Source organism: Cetorhinus maximus, chromosome 2 (assembly GCF_964194155.1).
Source record: "Cetorhinus maximus chromosome 2, sCetMax3.hap1.1, whole genome shotgun sequence".
NCBI lineage: Eukaryota > Metazoa > Chordata > Chondrichthyes > Lamniformes > Cetorhinidae > Cetorhinus > Cetorhinus maximus.
In genome coordinates this window covers 4,241,382-4,262,058 of record NC_135880.1, presented here as the reverse complement: position 1 = coordinate 4,262,058, position 20,677 = coordinate 4,241,382, and the positions used below count along the sequence as shown (strand labels likewise).

The 20,677-nt window shown below is 51.0% G+C and overlaps 1 protein-coding gene across 1 annotated transcript in view; it reads left to right on the top strand.

Annotated features, from left to right (window-relative positions):
• Positions 1-20,672, top strand: part of LOC144689838 (complement component C7-like) — a gene marked incomplete at its 3' end in the record, with an annotated part of 93,613 nt that extends 72,941 nt beyond the window's left edge. Inside the window, exons 11-18 of the mRNA XM_078557269.1 lie at positions 798-1,029; positions 2,979-3,153; positions 4,333-4,420; positions 7,427-7,562; positions 11,038-11,226; positions 15,701-15,797; positions 17,601-17,785; positions 20,497-20,672. Coding sequence (XP_078413395.1) covers positions 798-1,029; positions 2,979-3,153; positions 4,333-4,420; positions 7,427-7,562; positions 11,038-11,226; positions 15,701-15,797; positions 17,601-17,785; positions 20,497-20,672 — 1,278 coding nt within the window. The remainder of the gene's footprint in view (positions 1-797; positions 1,030-2,978; positions 3,154-4,332; positions 4,421-7,426; positions 7,563-11,037; positions 11,227-15,700; positions 15,798-17,600; positions 17,786-20,496) is intronic.
• Positions 20,673-20,677: the final 5 nt, after the last annotated feature.

Below are 20,677 nucleotides of genomic sequence, written 5' to 3'. Positions count from 1 at the left end.
CCCTCAGTACTGACCCTCTTACAGTGCGGCACTCCCTCAGTACTGACCCTCTTACAGTGCAGCACTCCCTCAGTACTGACCCTCTGACAGTGCAGCACTCCCTCAGTACTGACCCTCTGACAGTGCAACACTCCCTCAGTACTGACCCTCTTACAGTGCAGCACCCCCTCAGTACTGACCCTCTGATAGTGCAGCACTCCCTCAGTACTGACCCTCTGATAGTGCAGCACTCCCTCAGTACTGACCCTCTGACAGTGCAGCACTCCCTCAGTACTGATCCTCTTACAGTGCGGCACTCCCTCAGTACTGACCCTCTTACAGTGCAGCACTCCCTCAGTACTGACCCTCTGACAGTGCAGCACTCCCTCAGTACTGACCCTCTTACAGTGCGGCACCCCCTCAGTACTGACCCTCTGACAGTGCAGCACTCCCTCAGTACTGACCCTCTGACAGTGCAGCACTCCCTCAGTACTCACCCTCTGACAGTGCAGCACTCCCTCAGTACTGACCCTCTGACAGTGCAACACTCCCTCAGTACTGACCCTCTTACAGTGCAGCACCCCCTCAGTACTGACCCTCTGATAGTGCAGCACTCCCTCAGTACTGACCCTCTGATAGTGCAGCACTCCCTCAGTAGTGCCCTCTGGAGTTAGGTCTTCAACGCACAAAGGTGCGAGTGCTCCCACGAACCATGGGTAGCCCAGGCCTCAGGCCTCCCTGCTCCGTGATGGCCACTATTTGGTTGCACGTACCTCTCACTCTCTTCGGTTCCTGATGTCTTGCCCTGTCTCCTACAGCTAGCACTGCTCCACGAGTTGGTGAAGGGTGTCCCCTGTGCCGGGGTGAAGAGACACTACCTGCGAAGAGCGATCGAGGACTACATCCATGAGGTTCATCCATGCCGATGTCGGCCCTGCCAGAATAATGGCGAGGCTGTCGTGGTTGGTTCAGTTTGCCAGTGTTTGTGTAAGCCGTACACATTCGGATTAGCCTGCGAGAGAGGAGCACTTGCCAAGGAACGAGAAAGCGGTAACACTCCTTCCACTGTCTCTCTCTCTCTCTCTCTCCCTCTCTCTCCCTGTATCTCAGCGCTGGGTGAGCTCTGGGAGGTACTGTCCTTTAAACAGCCAGAGACACAATCAGGGACATCACTTCAACACTGCAGTTTAACAACATCCCAGAACTCACACCTCTCGACAGCCTGGCCTCTCGGTTCATGAAGCAGCTCAACACAGGAACAGGAGGAGGCCATTCAGCCCCTCAGGATTGTTACACAGGAAGAGGAGGAGGCCATTCAGTCCCTCAAGCCTGTTGTGCTATTCAGTTTCTTTATGACTGATTCTGTAGTTTGACTCCATTGTGAAAGGTCCAGTTGACCCCTGGAGTCTGTGTGAAGGAGAGTTTCCTGACATCAGCCTTGGACAGCCTAGCTCCAACGTTAAGATTTTGCCCGTCTGTCCTGGACTCCCCTGACCATAGGAAACAGATCTGCTCTATCGATCACCGTGAATCTGAAATCACGTTAAACAACTCGATTAGATCACCCCCTCACTGTGTGAAACTCAGGGAAATACAAGCTAAAGTCCAACAGTTTGGCCTCATAATTTAATCTTCTAATCTGTCAATCATACAAATCTGTAAACCAGTCACAGCATTGTTTACATTTGAAATCATGAGGGGTCTGGACAGGGTAGATAGAGAGAAACTGTTCCCATTGGTGGAAGGATCGAGAACCAGGGGGCATAGATTTAAGGTGATTGGCAAAAGAAGCGATGAAGACACGAGGAGAAACTTTCTAACACAGAGAGTTTTTGGATCTGGAACGTACAGCCTGAGACTGTGGTGGAGGCAGGTTCAATCGAAGCTTTCAATAGAGAATTAGAGTGTTATCTGTAACAGGAAAATATGCAGGGTGATGGGGAGAAGGCAGGAGAATGGCACTAGGTACAGGCACGATGGGCTGATTGGCCTCCTCCTGTACTCGAACCATTTTGTGACAGTCTGTCAATTATATGGCATGGTCACTCTCTCAACCCTGTACTTATGAAGTCAAATAATACCTAGCCAGATTTGGATCAATTCAGCTATGGGTCATAAATTTAACTACAGCTGGTTATTAAATGAGAGAATGTCAGGACCTCAGGTGAGGACAGTCTCATGGAAAAGGCAAGTGACTGCACAGCAGTCATTCTGGGGAGAGAGTGTACGTGGGGCTGTGGGAGGGGATTAAATGGGTAGGTAGAGTCAGTGATAGGGGGAGAGTGTACATGGGGCTGTGGGAGGGGATTAAATGGGTGGGTAGAGTCAGTGATAGGGGAGAGTGTACATGGGGATGTGGGAGGGGATTAAATGGGTGGGTGGAGTCAGTGATAGGGGGAGAGTGTATATGGGGCTGGGGGAGGGGATTAAATGGGTGGGTAGAGTCAGTGATAGGGGGAGAGTGTACATGGGGCTGTGGGAGGGGATTAAATGGGTGGGTAGAGTCAGTGATAGGGGAGAGTGTACATGGGGCTGGGGGAGGGGATTAAATGGGTGGGTAGAGTCAGTGATAGGGGAGAGTGTACATGGGGCTGTGGGAGGGGATTAAATGGGTGAGTGGTGGAGTTGGAATAGTCTGCATCTAATTTCTGAATTATTCATTCACGGGATGTGGGCTTCGCTGGCTGGGCCAGCATTTATTGCCCATCCCTAGTTGCCCTTGAGAAGGTGGTGGTGAGCTGCCTTCTTGAACCGCTGCAGTCCATGTGGTGTAGGTACACCCACAGTGCTGTTAGGGAGGGAGTTCCAGGATTTTGACCCAGCAACAGTGGAGGAACGGCGATATATTTCCAAGTCAGGATGGTGAGTGACTTGGAGGGGAACTTCCAGGTGGTGGTGTTCCCATCTATCCTGCTGCCCTTGTCCTTCTAGATGGGAGTGGTCATGGGTTTGGAAGGTGCTGTCTAAGGAGCCTTGGTGAATTCCTTGGTGTGTTACAGGAAGTGGTGTTGATGGGAGTTGGAGTTGTTGGACAGCCTGGGCTGCCTGTACAAATGGAAGGAGACAGCGATTGAGAAGATGTGACAATCCTGCTCCCAGCCCAGGAGGGAAGAACTGTGCCGGAGCTGGAGTACAATCGGAGAAGTGTGAAGATGGAGAGATGGAATATTTACGGTAAGGGTGTTCAGCATGTTTTACTGGCAGGAGCTGAAGACCATAAACCCAAACTGTTATGCAATAAATAACCACTCTTAGGATCATTGGTCAGATAGTGATGGCCACAACTCTGGCCTAGTCCTGTCCCCTACCCCCAGAGAAGTTGCTGTCCATTGTTTAAGCATGGACCTGTATTTACATTGTCCTCCTGATCCTCATGTCCTCCAGGGGACTGTAATTCATGCATCATTCTGAGAGAGCTCCCAACGTACAAACATACGAATTAGGAGCGGGAATAGGCCATTTGTTCACTGTAGCCTGCTCCGCCATTCAATAAGACCCCAGCTGATCTGCTCGTGGCCTCAGCTCCACATTCCCTCCTACCCCCGATACGCGTTGACTCCCTTGTCAATCAAGAGTCTATCCACCTCAGCATTTAAAATACTCAATGACCCGTTGCCTCCACCCCTCTCTGGGGAAGAGAGCTCCACACACTCATGACCCTCTGAGAGAAAAAGAATCCTTCTCATCTCCATCTTAAGTCGGAGACCCCTTATTTTTAAACTGTGTCCCCTGGTTCTAGATTCTCCCACAAGGGGGAACATCCTCTCCACATCCACCCTGTCAAGTCCCCTCAGGACCTTACATGTTTCAATAAGGTCACCTCTCATTCTCCTAAAGTCCAGTGGATACCAGCCCAGCCTGTTCAACCTTTCCTCATGAGGGACCCACCACCCCCACCAACTCCCTCCCCCACCCCCTCCCCCCACTGCCCCCCTCCTCACCACCCCCCCTCACTGCCCCTCTCTGCAATCTCTCCTCAAATAACATACTGTTTTTCTATTCTTCCTGCCTAAATGTTTACACTTTCCCACTTTATACTCCCTCCGCCAAGTTTTTGCCCATTCAGAACTTACTTGCCTGGCTACCTTTGCATCATTAGCAGGCTTAGTAAACATGCTTTCAATCCTGTCACCCAAGTCCCAAACATAGATTGGATATACTGTGTGTGTATAATATCCTTCAGATTGGCTGTTCAGTGAGGAGGACACTGTACCCTGAGGCACTAGCTCATGGGTTCCATTCTTAATGCAGCAAGTCCAGGTGAAACTCCAAGTGCGGCACTGTGAGGCTGGATATGGGACTGTGGGAGGGGACAGCAAATGAGTAATTCATTTTTCCTGATCTTTTTTCCAGCCTGCTCGAACCTCATTGCTTTGAAACGCATTTTGATCCGACCAGCAGCTGCCCAGCTCCCCCTCAGCTAGAAAATGGCTTTGTCCAGGTATGTATTGAAATCCCATGTACACTCTTTCCTGTCACTGACTCTCCCCACCCACTTAATTTCCTCTCACAGCCCCATGTACACTCTCCCCTATCACTGACTCTACCCACCCATTTAATCCCCTCCCACAGCCCCATGTACACTCTCCCCTGACACTGACTCTACCCACCCATTTAATCCCCTCCCACAGCCCCATGTACACTCTCCCCTATCACTGACTCTACCCACCCATTTAATCCCCTCCCACATCCCCATGTACACTCTCCCCTATCACTGACTCTACCCACCCATTTAATCCCCTCCCACATCCCCATGTACACTCTCCCATATCACTGGATCTACCCACCCAGTTAATCCCCTCCCACAGCCCCATGTACACTCTCCCCCTATCACTGACTCTACCCACCCATTTAATCCCCTCTCACAGCCCCATGTACACTCTCCCCTATCACTGACTCTACCCACCCATTTAATCCCCTCCCACAGCCCCATGTACACTCTCCCCTATCACTGACTCTACCCACCCATTTAATCCCCTCCCACAGCCCCATGTACACTCTCCCCCTATCACTGACTCTACCCGCCCATTTAATCCCCTCCCACAGCCCCATGTACACTCTCCCCTGACACTGACTCTACCCACCCATTTAATCCCCTCCCACAGCCCCATGTACACTCTCCCCTATCACTGACTCTACCCACCCATTTAATCCCCTCCCACAGCCCCATGTACACTCTCCCCCTATCACTGACTCTACCCACCCATTTAATCCCCTCCCACAGCCCCATGTACACTCTCCCCTATCACTGACTCTACCCAGCCATTTAATCCCCTCCCACAGCCCCATGTACACTCTCCCCCTATCACTGACTCTACCCACCCATTTAATCCCCTCCCACAGCCCCATGTACACTCTCCCCTATCACTGACTCTACCCACCCATTTAATCCCCTCCCACAGCCCCATGTACACTCTCCCCCTATCACTGACTCTACCCACCCATTTAATCCCCTCCCACATCCCCATGTACACTCTCCCCTATCACTGACTCTACCCACCCATTTAATCCCCTCTCACAGCCCCATGTACACTCTCCCCTGACACTGACTCTACCCACCCATTTAATCCCCTCCCACAGCCCCATGTACACTCTCCCCTGTCACTGACTCTACCCACCCATTTAATCCCCTCCCACAGCCCCATGTACACTCTCCCCCTATCACTGACTCTACCCACCCATTTAATCCCCTCCCACAGCCCAATGTACACTCTCCCCTATCACTGACTCTACCCACCCATTTAATCCCCTCCCACAGCCCCATGTACACTCTCCCCTATCACTGACTCTACCCATCCAGTTAATCCCCTCCCACAGCCCCATGTACACTCTCCCCTATCACTGACTCTACCCACCCATTTAATCCCCTCCCACAGCCCCATGTACACTCTCCTCTATCACTGACTCTACCCATCCATTTAATCACAGGTTTCCTTTATTGCAGTTGTGGCCATACAGGAGAAGTCAGTTGAAATTATAAAGCTCCTTTTTGTGCCTGTTTGAGAGTTAAGACATGCTGATGGTTGGGCACTGATTGGGTGATGACTGGGCCTGGTTGGGTGATGATTGGGTGATGATTGGTGATGATTTTATGATGACTGGGTGACAACTGGGTCACGACTTGGCGATGACTGGGTGATGACTGGGTAAAGACTGCGCAATGACTGGGCAATGATTAGGTGATGACTGGTTGATGATTGGGTGACGACTGGGTGATGATTGGGTGACAACCAGGTGAAGACTGGGTGGCGACTGGGCCATGACTGGGTGATGACTAGCTGAGGACTGAGCAACAACTGGGCATTGTTTGGGCGTTGACTGGGTGATGATTGGATGAGGACTGGGCAATGACTGCACAATGGCTTGGCGATGATGGGTGATGACTGGGCGATGACTGGGTAACAACTGGATGATGATTGGGAAATGATTGGGCGAAGACTGGGTGATGACTGGGCGATGACTGGGTGAAGTCTGGGCGAAGGCTGGGCGATGACTGGGTGAAGTCTGGGCGAAGGCTGGGTGACAATTGGACAATGACTGGGCGATGAAGGGGCAATGATTGGGTGATAGTGTGGTGATTGTGTGATGACTGTACGATGATTAGGTGATGATTAGGTGATGATTGGGCGATGACTGGGCAATGATTGGCGATGATTGGCGATGATTTCATGATCACTGGATGACGGCTGAGCAATGGCTGGGTGTTGTTTGGCCACTGACTGGACAGTGATTTCATGATGACTGGGTGATGACTGGGTCATGACTAGTCAATATCTAGGTGATGACTGGTCGATGGCTGCACGATGACTGGACGATGGCTGGACGATGACTGCACAATGACTGGACGATGGCTGGACGATGGCTGGACGATGACTGCACGATGACTGGACGATGGCTGGTCGATGGCTGCACGATGACTGGACGATGGCTGGATGATGACTGGACGATGACTGGACGATGACTGGATGATGACTGCACGATGGCTGCACGATGGCTGGACAATGGCTAGACGATGACTGGACGATGACTGGACGATGACTGGACGATGGCTGGACGATGGCTGAACAATGGCTGGGTATTGTCTGGGCTTTGTACCTTCACAGTGCCTCACAATGGGCATGTTTTTAACCTTAGCTAAAGTTGGCACACAAGCTCCTTCCAGCTGCATCCCTAGATCTCTTTCTGGGTCTTAGACATGTGACCATTTCATCTTGGGTGGCCCTGGGAGCTGAGACCATTTTGAGAACCTGCTGTCCCAGTTCTGTCTGACTGTCTCCCACAGTGCATACCGAGTTAACCACCAGAATCTCTCACTCCTTTGTTCCTTGCCTATTTAAAGAAAATTCCTGTTTGCTCTTCACCGAGCTGCTCCTGTGCAGCCTCCCTCATCCCAGTCCATCCAGCCCATAATATTAATGATGGATGCTTCTTGCTTTGTCTGCTGCAGGATTTGAGAGCAGTGTACCCTGCCAGGAGCCACGCTACGTACCAGTGTCACGTGGGTTACTTCCCCTCTGGAGGGGATGGCACACTGAGATGTGGAGAGGATTTACAATGGGAAACAGGAAACCTGCGCTGCCTGAGTGAGTGCTGGGCCCTGACCCCGCACTTTAAGGGTCACCTCAGGGATAATGGGTGTTAATTTTGGTTGGGATGTGAAATGGTGGAGAATGAATTAGACGCAGGTTTTCGAGCTGCCCTGGATTTTTTTCTGTTGAAGTGAATGGGATGAATTATCCTGAAACTGAGCTGGTGAGTTAGAGGAAAAACAGTCATAGAGCCAACAGCTATGTCACCACCAGACCTACTCACCATCTCCATCAGGACTAGCACCAGCTTCTCCTCAACCTAACCCTAACTTCTAATCCTGAACCCTCACCCCTAACCCTCACCCCTAACCCTCACCCCTAACCCTAACCCCTAATCCTAACCCCTAATTCTAGCCTCTAAGACCTAGCCCTAATCTCTAACCTGTAAACTCTAACACCTAACCCTGACCCTAACTCTTATCCCTAACCACTAACCCCTGATCCTCAATCCTGACCCCTAACCCCTAACCTTAACCCTAACCCTCACCCCTAACCCTCACTCCGAAGCTTAACCTTAACTGTAACCCTAACCCTTAGCCTTAACCCCCTATCCTTAATCCAAAACCTCTAACCCCTTACCCCTAACCCTCACCTCTAAACATCACCCCAAGCCCTCACCCCTAAACTTCATCCCTAACACTCACCCCTAACCTGTAGCCCTCACTCCTCACCCCTCATCTCTAACACCCAACCCTTGCCCCAACCCTAATCCCTAACCCTAGCCTCTAACCCTACATCTTCCTATCTCTCATCACCCATCTCTGCCCCTATCTCAACCCTACTCCAGTCTACTGCTGAAACCCTCAGATACCCTCTTCATCAGCTGCAATTCCTCCCCTCACACCCTCCCTCCTTCAACTCCCCCCGTTTGAGACAAGACGTATGATGACTGCAGCATGGTCTGAAAGGAACAGGTCAACTTGGACTAATGGGGCAGAGTTTTAAGGCCTGCCAGCAGCGGCTTTGCAGGCGGGGGGGGGCCCGTTAAATTTCCCGGATGATCTTCCTGCCATCCTCCCCCCTGCCTGAACAAGCTGCAATTAAATGGGGGGAGGGGGGTGGTGGTAAGCAAGGCCCACCTGCTCTCAGCTCAATTGGGGCCCATAAGTGGCCAATCGTTGGTCACCTGAAGGCTGCTTCCTGCCCAGTTATAATTTCTCAGAGAGTGGGAGAGGTTCAGGGACCCGGGGAGGGGGAGGTCTGGCAGATCACCCTGCTCGGGTCTCGAGTGGGAAGGGATACTTCCACGGACTGGTCCGCTTCCCAGTCCGGCTGCCAGCCCAGCCACTGTCTCCCCCCCCCTCCAAGGTTGCCCTCCCTCCCTGACCTTGCCATCACAACTTCCAACCCCTGCTCACCCCCACCACCCATGGGCCTCCCCTCCCATCCCTCCCACGCGACGTCCCCGGTCTTAACTCTACCCTGGCTCCAGGGGTCCTAGAAGCCTGGGACCACTTGTAATGCCAGCAGCAGCCACTGCTCCCACGAACAATGTTGGTTCTACAGAGCCACTAGCCAATCAGATTGGCCGGCAGCTCTCAGAGGCGGGACTTCCTCCCGAGTGAGGGGCAGACATTCCACCTCCAGCCAATGAACGCTGGCTCTGCAGAGCTGCTGTGATTGGCGGGGACGTGTTCCCTGTTGACTCTCTGGGTGGCAGGGTGGAAAACCACACCCGCCATAAAATCCTGACCATGGTTCCCAAAGCTCTCCAAGCACACGGGACCCTGTCCTGAACACCCTTTGTGTAAAAGCTGTTTCATCTCGCTACACAAAGCCCTGGTTAGACCACACCTGGAGTCACTGGGAACAGTTCGGGGCCCACACCTTGACCTTGGAGTGAGCGCAGTGTCGATTTACCAGAATGATACCTGGATTCCAAGGGTTAAATTACCTTGTCTCTAAGGTTTGTTGTATACTTATTGATAAGAGATTGATCACTCTGATTAATCATGTTTCCCCTTGTGGGACAGACTAGAGCCAGGGGATGTGGTTTAAAAATAAGGGGGCTCCCAATTAAGATGGTGATGAGGAGAATGTTTTTCTCGGAGTGTTGTGAGTCTTTGGAACTCTCTTCCTCAGAGAGCGGTGGATGTGAGGGCCATTGATTATTTTTAAGGCTGAGTTAGGTAGACCCTTTCTTGACAAGGGAGACAAAGGGTATCAGGGGAAGGGCGGGAAAGTGGAGTTGAGGCCACAATCAGACCAGCCATGATCTTATTGAATGCTGGAGCAGGCTCGAGGGGCCGAATAGCCCACTCCTCCTAATCTGTACGTTCATACGAGGCCCACTTTCCATTACCCTTCCCTACATCGACCAACACCAGCTTCACATCCCTTCAAAACCACAGATTTACAATCCCTTTGTTGCTTAAATCTATCCATAAATGGTCCCATTCCATTACCCAATTGTTGTTGCTGTTGTTGGCATCCATGTTGGTCGAGGAAGGTTTAAAGATTTTACAATAGGATTTTAAATTATGAGGGGTTCTAACAAAGCAAATTAGAAAATCTTTTTTCATTGGGTCTGTAAGGCAGTAAATAGGGGCCTTAAATTTAACAACATAACCAGATGAATTATGGGAAATTGAGGTGAGGAACCATTTAACACCTCAATGAGGCCATGGCTGACCTATGACCTAACTCCATGGACCCCACCTTTCCCCTATCCCATATTACCTTTGCTTAACAAAAAGCTCTCAAGCTCAGATTCCCCATTAACAATGGATGTCGTGCCAATTGCTATTTGTGGAAGAGAGTTCTAAACTTCCACCAACCTTTGTGTATTTCCTAACTTCACTCCTGAGAAGTCGGCCTCTCATTTTTAGACTGTTTCGTGTAGTTCTTGACTCTCCAACTGTAGAAACAGATTCTCCAAAGCTACCCGATCAGTTCCCCTTCCTGAAAACTTTGATTAAATTGCCACTTAACCTTTCACATTCCAGGGATATACAACCCTAATTAGTGTAACCTCGCCTCGTAATTTAACCCTTGGAATCCAGGTATCATCCTGGTAAATCGACACTGTGCTCCCTCCAAGGTCAAGCTATCCTTCCAAAGGGGTGGGCCCCAGAACTGCTCCCAGTGACTCCAGGTGTGGCCTAACCAGGGCTTTGTGTCGCTAGATGAAACAGCTTTACGCAAAGGGTGCTCAGGACATGGGAGGCCTGATCAGAAATAACCAGGAGAAAAGCCAATAATATATAAAGAAGGATTAAGGAGGGCCAGCATAGGCATGATGGGCTGAATGGGAAAGGAAAGAGGAGTGTGACTAGGCTTTCTCTGCTGCAGTCCATGTGGTGTAGGTACACTAGCTTGAGTACCCGACTCCTGTACTGTAAACTCCTACAGTAACATTCTGCACAATCCAATTTCCTTTGGTCAGATTAAGGAAAAAATATATACACGGGAAAAAGGCACTAAGAAGATAAAGGGATTCACTAAAGCATAATCTTATGTTTTGTTGCAGGGAAGGTCTGTGCTCCTCCACAGTTACAGACAGATATCATTGTTACCCCAGAGCAGCCCAGCTATACCATTGGAGAGATGGTTGTCCTATCCTGCCCTGCAGGCAGCACATTGGAAGGTCATTCTGAGCTCATGTGTGGCTCCAGTCTGCAATGGTCTCAGGACATGAACAGCATCAGATGCAACACAGGTGAGTCGCCAATCCCTCATCCTTTCATCGTTCTCAAAACTCTCCCAAAAGTCGTGCTTCTGAGTGGAAGGAGGTGATTTTGCTGGGAGCAGAGGTGCCCAGCATTTCCTGTGGGAGGGCAGGTGGAAGGGTTACACAATATCTGACACCGCTGGGTGAGGAGGTTCGGTTGCGTTGGGTTGAATTTTTTAAAGTTCATTTTTTATTCACTTATGGGGTGTGCTGGCCAGCATTTATTACCCACCCCTAGTTGCCCTTGAGAAGGTGGTGGTGAGCTGCCTTCTTGAACCGCTGCAGTCCATGTGGTGTAAATACACCCACAGTGCTGTTAGGGAGGGAGTTCCAGGATTTTGACCCAGTGACAGTGAAGGAACGGCGATATATTTCCAAGTCAGGATGGTGAGTGACTTAGAGGGGAACTTCTAGGTGGTGGTGTCCCCATCTATCTGCTGCCCTTGTCCTTCTAGATGGTAGTGGCCGAGGGTTTGGAAGGTGCTGTCAAAGGAGCCTTGGTGAGTTCCTGCAGTGCATCTTGTAGATGGTACACACACTGCTGCTACTGTGTGTCGGTGGTGGAGGGAGTGAATGTTTGTGGATGTGGTGCCAGTCAAGTGTGCTGCTTTGTCCTGGATGGTGTCAAGCTTCTTGAGTGTTGTGGGAGCTGCACTCATCCAGGCAAGTGAGGAGTATTCCATCACACTCCTGACTTGTGCCTTGTAGATGGTGGACAGGCTTTGGGGAGTTAGCAGGTGAGTTACTCACCACAGGATTACTAGCCTCTGACCTGTTCTTGTAGCCACAGTATTTATATGGCTAGTCCAGTTCAGTTTCTGGTCAATGGTAACCCCAGGATGTTGATAGTGGGGGATTCAGTGATGGTAATGCCATTGAACATCAAGGGGCAATGGTTGGATTCTCTCTTGTCGGAGATGGTCATTGCCTGACACTTGTGTGGTGTGAATGTTACTTGCAACTTGTCAGCCCAAGCCTGGATATTGTCCAGGTCTTGCTGCATTTGGACATGGACTGCTTCAGTATCTGAGGAGTCGTGAATGGTGCTGAACATTGTGCAATCATCAGCGAACATCCCCACTTCTGACTTCTGATCCCCCTCCTATTGGATCGTCCACCCACATTGGCGGGAAAACACGCCGACGTGTTTCACAACCGCACATAAGTGACATGTACCTGGTGAGCTGCACTTCACTCGGGACTTCGAGGTTTGTTTCCCTACCTTGCTTCGGGCAGCACTCACAGTCACCAGCTCCAGGCTCCACAGGCAGCACCACATCACTTTCAGAGGGGTTCACGGGTAGGTCTCTACCTACCAGACCAGCCATAAGGCGGGGGTGGCTTTTCAATGGCTGCAGGGCTAGGGCTTGCTTGGAGAAGGGGGAGAAGGGGCCTCAGGCAAGGGAAGAGGCTGCAGGGCGAGGGCTGTACTGGGGAAGGGGGGTATCCCAGGGTGTGTGTGGGGACACAAGTTGATCCGTGCAAGTAGTCTCAAGATGGTGAGGGCTGAGGAGGCATCTCCAGAGGAGATGAGGCCAGATGGAGATGTGAGGGTGAGTGTGAGAGAGTGAGTGGTGATGTCCCTTGAGCTGGCAGTGAGTGAGATGCCAGTGAATGTGTGATGGGCTTGTGAGTGTGTGAGTTTAGAGTGATGAGATGGTTGCCTTACCCTGCAGCACAGATGAGATCATTCACCCTCTTTCTGCACTGGATGGCCAACCTCTTCTGTGCAGCATTGGCACTGACCACCACTGCCACTGCCTCCCAGGCCAGAGTGGTAATGTTGCTACCCCTCCTGTGGCCAGAGCAGGGGTAGGGGACATCACAGTGGGCCTCCACAGTGTCCAAAAGGTGTTTGAGAGCTACAGGTTTCTTACCTTTCAGGGCCATGTCTTCATTGGTGCAATCCTGGGCTGGATACACTGAGCACAGCTGGACTTTAAATGTGGTGCACGGTGTGATGAAACGAATCATAGCCCTCCCACCATCGGAATGGCACGTATCCTGGGAATGCATCATTAATCCAGCGGGTTTGGGACGATACGGGGTGAGAAGGCCCCATTGCGGCCGGCAGATAAAATGTCATTGTTCCCGCCAGCTACAACACTTACTGCAAACCTAGGGTGATTCTGCCCTTAGATTGGGTGGGTGTGGCTGGGTTAGATTAGATTGGATGGTTCAGATTGGAGTCTGTTTGTTTGGATTAGGCTGGGTTAGATTGGTTTGGGTTTATTGTTCAGCGGACCCGGACATGATGAGATGAATGGCCTCTTCCTGTGCTGTAACTTTCCTATGGTTCCATAGTTGGATTGGGTGAGGTTGAATTAGACTCAGTCAGATTGAGTTGGATTTCTTTTACTCTTTGATGGGATGTGAGTGTCACTGGCAAGGCCCAGCATTTGTAGCCCATCTCTAATTGCCCTTTAACTATGAAGCTTGCTGGGCCATTTCAGAGGGCAGCTAAGAGTCAACCACATTGCTGTGGGTCTGGAGTCACATGTAGGCCAGACCAGGTGAGGACGGCAGATTTCCTTCCCTAAAGGACATTAGTGAACCAGATGGGTTTTTACAACAATCGACAATGGTTTCATGGTCACCATTACTGAGACTAGATTTTCAATTCCAGATTTATTAAATGAATTTGAATTCCACCAACTGCTGTGGTGGGATTTGAACCCATGTCCCAGAGCATTAGCCCGGGTGTCTGGATTGCTAGTCCAGTGAAAATACCACTATGCCATCATCTCCATTGGGTTAGGTTGGAATTCAATTTGGATAAGTGTGAGGTAATGCATTTGGGGAGGGCAAACAAAGCCAGGGAATACTCAATAAATGGAGGGATATTGAGAGGGGTTGAGGAACTAAGAGACCTTGGAGTGCATGTCCACAGGTCCCTTAATGTGGCAGGACAGGTGGACAAGGTGGTCAAGAAAGCATATGGAATGCTTTCCTTTATTGGACGAGGTATTGAATACAAAAGCAGGATGTAATGATGGAACTGTATAAAACGCTGGTTAGGCCACAGCTGGAATTTTGTTTACAGTTCTGGTCATCACATTACAGGTAGGATATAATTACTCTGGAGAGAGTACAGAGGAGATTTACAAGAATGTTGCCAGAGTTGGAAAATTGCAGCTATGAGGAGAGATTGGATAGGCTGGGGTTGTTTTCCTTAGAACAGAGGAGGCTGAGGGGGGACCTAACAGATGTACAAAATGATGAGGGAGCCTAGATAGAGTAGACAGGAAAGACCTGTTTCCCCTTGTGGAGAGGCCAATTACCAGGGGGCACAGATTTAAGGTGATTGGTAGAAGGATTAGACGGGATCTTTTTCACCCAGAGTGTGGTGGGTGTCTGGAATTCACTGTCTAAATCGGTGGTTGAGGCTGAAATGCTCAACTCATTCCAAAGGTAAAAAGCAAAATACTGCAGATGCTGGAAACCTGAAACAAAAACAGAAAATACTGGAAAATCTCAGCAGGTCTAACAGCCTCTGTGGAGAGAGAGAAACAGCTAACATTTCGAGTCCATTTGACTCTTCAGAGCTCTGAAGAAGGGTCATACGGTCTCGAAACGTTAACTGTTTCTCTCTCTCCACAGATGCTGTCGGACCTGCTGAGATTTTCCAGTATTTTCTGTTTTGGTTTCATTTTAAAGGTACCTGCACCTGCACCTGGAGCGCAGTAACCTGCAAGGTCATGGACCAGGTGATGGAAAGTGGGATTAAAAATGAGCGTTTTTAACCTTTTTTCTTTGGCTGGTGCAGACAGGATGGGCTGAATGGCCTCTTTCTGCGCCGTAACTTTTCTATGGTTGTATGGTTTGGGTTTGGGTTGGGTTGGGTTGGGATGGTTTGGTTTGGCTGGGTAATGTTGTGAGTCACTGTGGTGATACCCCAAGATGAGGTTTTGTTGGATCGGTGTCCTGGGTGTGAATTGGGTTCAATGACGCTCTGGCAGGAGTTGGACTGAGTACTGCGTTTGAAATGGTTGGGGTGGCTGATATATTTGGTCGAGGTCAACAGGGCCGTTGGTGCAAGAAAGGCTGGCACCAGGAAATGTCCTCACAGTGGGGGTAACAAACAAACTGAAAATAACAAAACTGTCGGGAAGGGTAGGAGGAGGTAGCCCAGGAACAGCACAGCACGATGGCTGGAGCATCAGGTGGAGAGAACTTGCCCCCTCCCCCAGCCCCCACCTCCCCCCTCCTCCTCCCACTACAGTGTCCTGTGAGAGACAGGAACCCAGAACCAAAAAGGGAAAAGATAATCTGGAAAATTCCCCTCATGCTAATATTGGCTGTTGCAGTGTAAGGTTATGATTTTGGGTTCCCAAAGCACCATTTCTGTATCTAAACCACGTGGTTCCTGATGCAGCAGCTCAGAACCTGAATGGGGGCAGGTGAGCAGAGGTGACAATGTCACTTTGGACATGTGGACTCAACTTGTTCTGCTTTGTTTCAGTTGCAGTGACCACAGGACTACATGAGACACTACACTGTTCTCCATGGGAGAAGATTAAAAATGGAATATGTGTTTGCAAAATGCCTTATGAATGCAGGTACCGTCTGCATTACAGTGTCAAAGTACTCACGGGGAGAGGCTGAGGGAAATTGAAGAGGGGAAAGAAAGGTCGCTGGTGGGGAGAGATCTCGCGCTCTCTCTCGTTCTCTCTCCCTCCCTTTTCTCTCCTTAGTTGCTCCCTGCCTAATCTACCTCTCTTTCCAACCCCATTCTCTCCCTCTCCCCCACATTCTTTCTCTCCCCCACATTCCCTCCCCCCACTCTCTCTCTCCCTCTCTCTTTCTCTCCTTGCATTTTCCCCCCCAACACACTCTCTTTGCCCTCGTTCTGCTCTCTCTGCCCCTACTTTCTCTCTCTATCCTGCTTTGTGTCCCCACTGTCTCTCTCTCCCTCGGCCCCTATTCTCTCTCTGTCTCTGCCCTACGTCTCTTATAAAAGTCCATTATAAAAGATTTAATAGCTGAGCACTTGGAAAACAGTGGCAGAATCGGACAGAGTCAGCATGGATTTACGAAAGGGAAATCATGCTTGACAAATCTACTGGAATTTTTCAAGGATGTAACTAGTAGAGTTGATGAGGGGGAGCCAGTAGATGTGGTTTATTTGGACTTTCAGAAGGCTTTCGACAAAGTCCCACATAAGAGATTAATGTGTAAAATTAAAGCGCATGGGATTGGGGGTAATGTATTGAGAGGGATAGAAAACTGGTTGGCAGACAGGAAACAAAGAGTAGGAATAAATGGGTCTTTTTCCAAATGGCAGGCAGTGACTAGTGGGGTACCGCAGAGATCGGTGCTGGGACCCCAGCTATTCACAATATATATTAATGATTTAGATGAGGGAATTAAATGTAATATCTCCAAATTTGCAGATGACACAAAGCTGGGTGGGAGGGTGAGCTGTGAGGAGGATGCAGAGATGCTTCAGTGTGATTTGGACAAGCTGAGTGAGTGGGCAAATGCATGGCAGATGCAGTATAATGTGGATAAATGTGAGATTATCCACTTTGGTAACAAAAACAGGAAGGCAGATTATTATCTGAATGGCTATAAATTGAGAGAGGGGAATGTGCAACGAGACCTGGGTGTCCTTGTACACCAGTCGCTGAAGGTAAGCATGCAGGTGCAGCAGGCGGTAAAGAAGGCAAATGGTATGTTGGCCTTCATAGCCAGAGGATTTGAGTACAGGAGCAGGGATGTCTTGCTGCAATTGTACAGGGCCTTGGTGAGACCACACCTGGAACATTGTGTGCAGTTTTGGTCTCCTTATCTGAGGAAGAATGTTCTTGCTATAGAGGGAGCGCAGCGAAGGTTTACCCAACTGATTCCTGGGATGGCGGGACTGACATGAGGAGGGATTGAGTTGATTAGGATTATATTCGCTGGAGTTCAGAAGAATGAGGGGGGAGTCTCATAGAAACCTATAAAATTCTAACAGGACTAGACAGGGTAGATGCAGGAAGGATGTTCCCGATGGTGGGGGAGTCCAGAACCAGGGGTCACAGTCTGAGGACACGGGGTAGACCATTTAGGACTGAGATGAGGAGAAATTTCTTCACCCAGAGAGTAGTGAGCCTGTGGAATTCACTACCACAGAAAGTAGTTGAGACCAAAACATTGTATATTTTCAAGAAGGAGTTAGATAAATCTCTTGGGGCGAAAGGGATCAAAGGATATGGGGAGAAAGCGGGAGCAGGCTATTGAGTTGGATGATCAGCCATGATCATAATGAATGGTGGAGCAGGCTTGAAGGGCCGAATGGCCTACTCCTGCTCCTAGTTTCTACGTTTCTATGTTTCTGCCCCCTGGTTATTTGCGTGTTGTGTGTTCTGTCTCCCCAGCCCCTCCCTGTCGGTCTGTGTGGTGGATGTCAAGTCTGGCCGAACTCTTCTGCTGACTTTGTGCAAACTCTTTGCTCTGGAATGCCTGGGTCGACATTATGAGCCGGCAGCAGAGGGCGACTGTGTGATCCCAGCACCCTCAGGGGGAGACTGTGGGTCCTGCTCACTCTGGGAGAGATGTGATGGTAGGAGCACCACTTCTTCTTTATTCAAACCTTCCCTCAAACTCTTCCTGAAGGTGGTTCCCCTCATCCCAGCTACTCCCGAACCCCATTCTTCACCTGAAACACGGGCTGAATATTGTCAGTCGTGGGAGAAGGAACTACTTCAAGCAACTCAACATGTAAAATTCAGTATCAGCCATGGCTCAGTCGCTAGCCACTGGTTGACTCTGGGTTGTAAGGACTTAGGTTCAAGAACCTCTCCAGGTCACAAAAATCAAGGCCAGCACTTGGGTGCAGCACTGAGGGAGTGCTGCACTGTTGAAGGTGCTGTCGTTTAGACATGACATTAAACCAAGGCCCCCACCCGCCCTCCGCTGGGTGTAAATGCCCCACGGCACCATTTTGAAGAAGAGCAGGGAGTTCTCCGCGCTGTCCTGGCCAACATTTATCCCCAACCAACACCACAAATAAAACAGAGTCACCACCACCATTACTGTTTGTGGGATCTTGCTGTGCGCAGATTGGCTGCCACTTTACAACAGCGATTACACTTCATAAAGCACTTCATTGGCTGTAAAGTGCTTTGAGATGTTCGGTGGCCGTGAAAGATGCTATATAAATTCATGTTCCTTCTTTTTGCACTTTCCACTGAGCAGTGATGAGGAGCAGAGTCTGCCTGAATTGTAACGTCCTTCCTGCCTCTCAGACTGGGCTCAGGTCATTCAGTGCAGGCCGGGAAAACGGCCTAGCCCTCTGCTGCTCTAGAACCACGAGCTGACCAAAGCCAGAGTGCCCGGGCGTGGGGGGGCGGTGCTGGGGGAGTGGGTGGGGGTCGAGGTGCCCAGGATCCATCGATTGGAGATCAGAAGGAAAAAGTCAGCCTCCTGGTCCTGGTCACTCCCCTTTCTGCTGACCTAGTTACAGAGAACGATCCCAGTGCAGGAGCAGGACAGGCTGGAGATCGTTGGGAGGGAGGGGACAAATTGGAGGAAGGGATGGAGGGGAAGATTGGAAGAGAGGGAGGTGATTGGGGGAGAGGGAGGGAAGGAGGGGGAGATTGGAAAGGAGAGGAGTGTGATTGGGAGGGCAAAGGGGAGGGAGTGAGGGTCGAGAGAAATGGAGAGCAGTGAGGGGCAATGGGGAAAGAGAGTGTGCGCGGATAAGGAGAGGGGACAGAGAATCTGTGAGGGGCAATGGGGAGAGAGATCAGTGACCCCTCTCTCCCAACGATCTCCAGCCTGTCCTGCTCCTGCACTGGGATCGTTCTCTGTATCTGGGTCAGCAGAAAGTGGAGGCTGACTTATTTCTTCTGATCTCCATTCAAGGGATCCTGGGAGGGTGTGGGGTAATGGGGAAGGGGGATAGACAGGACAATTGGGAAGGGGAATGGGAAGTGTGAGGGTCAATTGAAAGGGAGTGAGTTGTCATTGTGGATGGAGGACATCGATAGGGTGGGGGGGAGGGAATGGGTGAGGAGGAGGGGTGTTGGGAGGAGGGGTATTGGGAGGAGGGGTGTTGGGAGGAGGGGTGTTGGGAGGAGGGGTGTTGGGCGGAGGGGTGTTGGGCGGAGGGGTGTTGGGAGGAGGGGTGTTGGGGGGAGGGGTATTGGGCGGAGGGGTGTTGGGAGGAGGGGTGTTGGGTGGAGGGGTGTTGGGGGGAGGGGTATTGGGCGGAGGGGTGTTGGGGGGAGGGGTATTGGGCGGAGGGGTGTTGGGAAGAGGGGTGTTGGGAGGAGGGGTGTTGGGAGGAGGGGTGTTGGGAGGAGGGGTGTTGGGCGGAGGGGTGTTGGGAGGAGGGGTGTTAGGAGGAGGGGTGTTGGGAGGAGGGGTGTTGGGAGGAGGGGTTTTGGGAGGAAGGGTGTTGGGAGGAGGGGTGTTGGGCGGAGGGGTGATGGGCGGAGGGGTGTTGGGAGGAGGGGTATTGGGAGGAGGGGTGTTGGGAGGAGGGGTGTTGGGAGGAGGGGTGTTGGGCGGAGGGGTGTTGGGCGGAGGGGTGTTGGGCGGAGGGGTGTTGGGAGGAGGGGTGTTGGGAGGAGGGGTGTTGGGCGGAGGGGTGTTGGGCGGAGGGGTGTTGGGAGGAGGGGTGTTGGGTGGAGGGGTGTTGGGCGGAGGGGTATTGGGCGGAGGGGTGTTGGGAAGAGGGGTGTTGGGAGGAGGGGTGTTGGGAGAAGGGGTGTTGGGAGGAGGGGTGTTGGGAGGAGGGGTGTTGGGAGGAGGGGTGTTGGGAGGTGGGGTGTTGGGAGGAGGGGTGTTGGGAGAAGGGGTATTGGGCGGAGGGGTATTGGGCGGAGGGGTATTGGGAGGAGGGGTGTTGGCAGCAGAGGTTGGGAATAAGGTGGACTCTGCATTTTGCCGGAGTGTTGAGACAGTTCAGTCTCACCGAGAGCCGCAGACATGTTTATATGTTTCCAGGTTTGACCTGCATTGAGCAGCAAGGCTGGTTTGTCAATAACTGGAGCTCAGTCTCTTGTTCCACACCCACAGTGCGGCACAAAGGATTGCAGATCCTGTACATCAAGGCCTTCTATTGGGATATTTCACAGTGAGTCCCCCCCACCGGGCTCATAACCCATACTAATCCATTAAAAAACAATTCTCCAAATATTGCTATGGGATCTTGCTGTGCATATATTAACCACTTGCTTCCAGTTTTGTGCTGGGTAATGTGCCACGTGTAAAAGCTTTGGGAATGGGGCAGAGTTGCTGTGTGAACAGTTTTCTGTTCCTCTGCAGACCAGCAAGGCCGGTGTGTGTGTAAGGCCGCGGAGGAGTGTCCTGATGGAGGGATTGAATTCTGTGCCCTGCTGGAGGGGAGCGAGTCGATTGAGACAGTGAGCGAGTGTCAGGCTGGAGTGTGGAGATGTCAGGGGAGAGCTTACATTCTCATCGCCACCCACCCATGTCCTCCCCTATC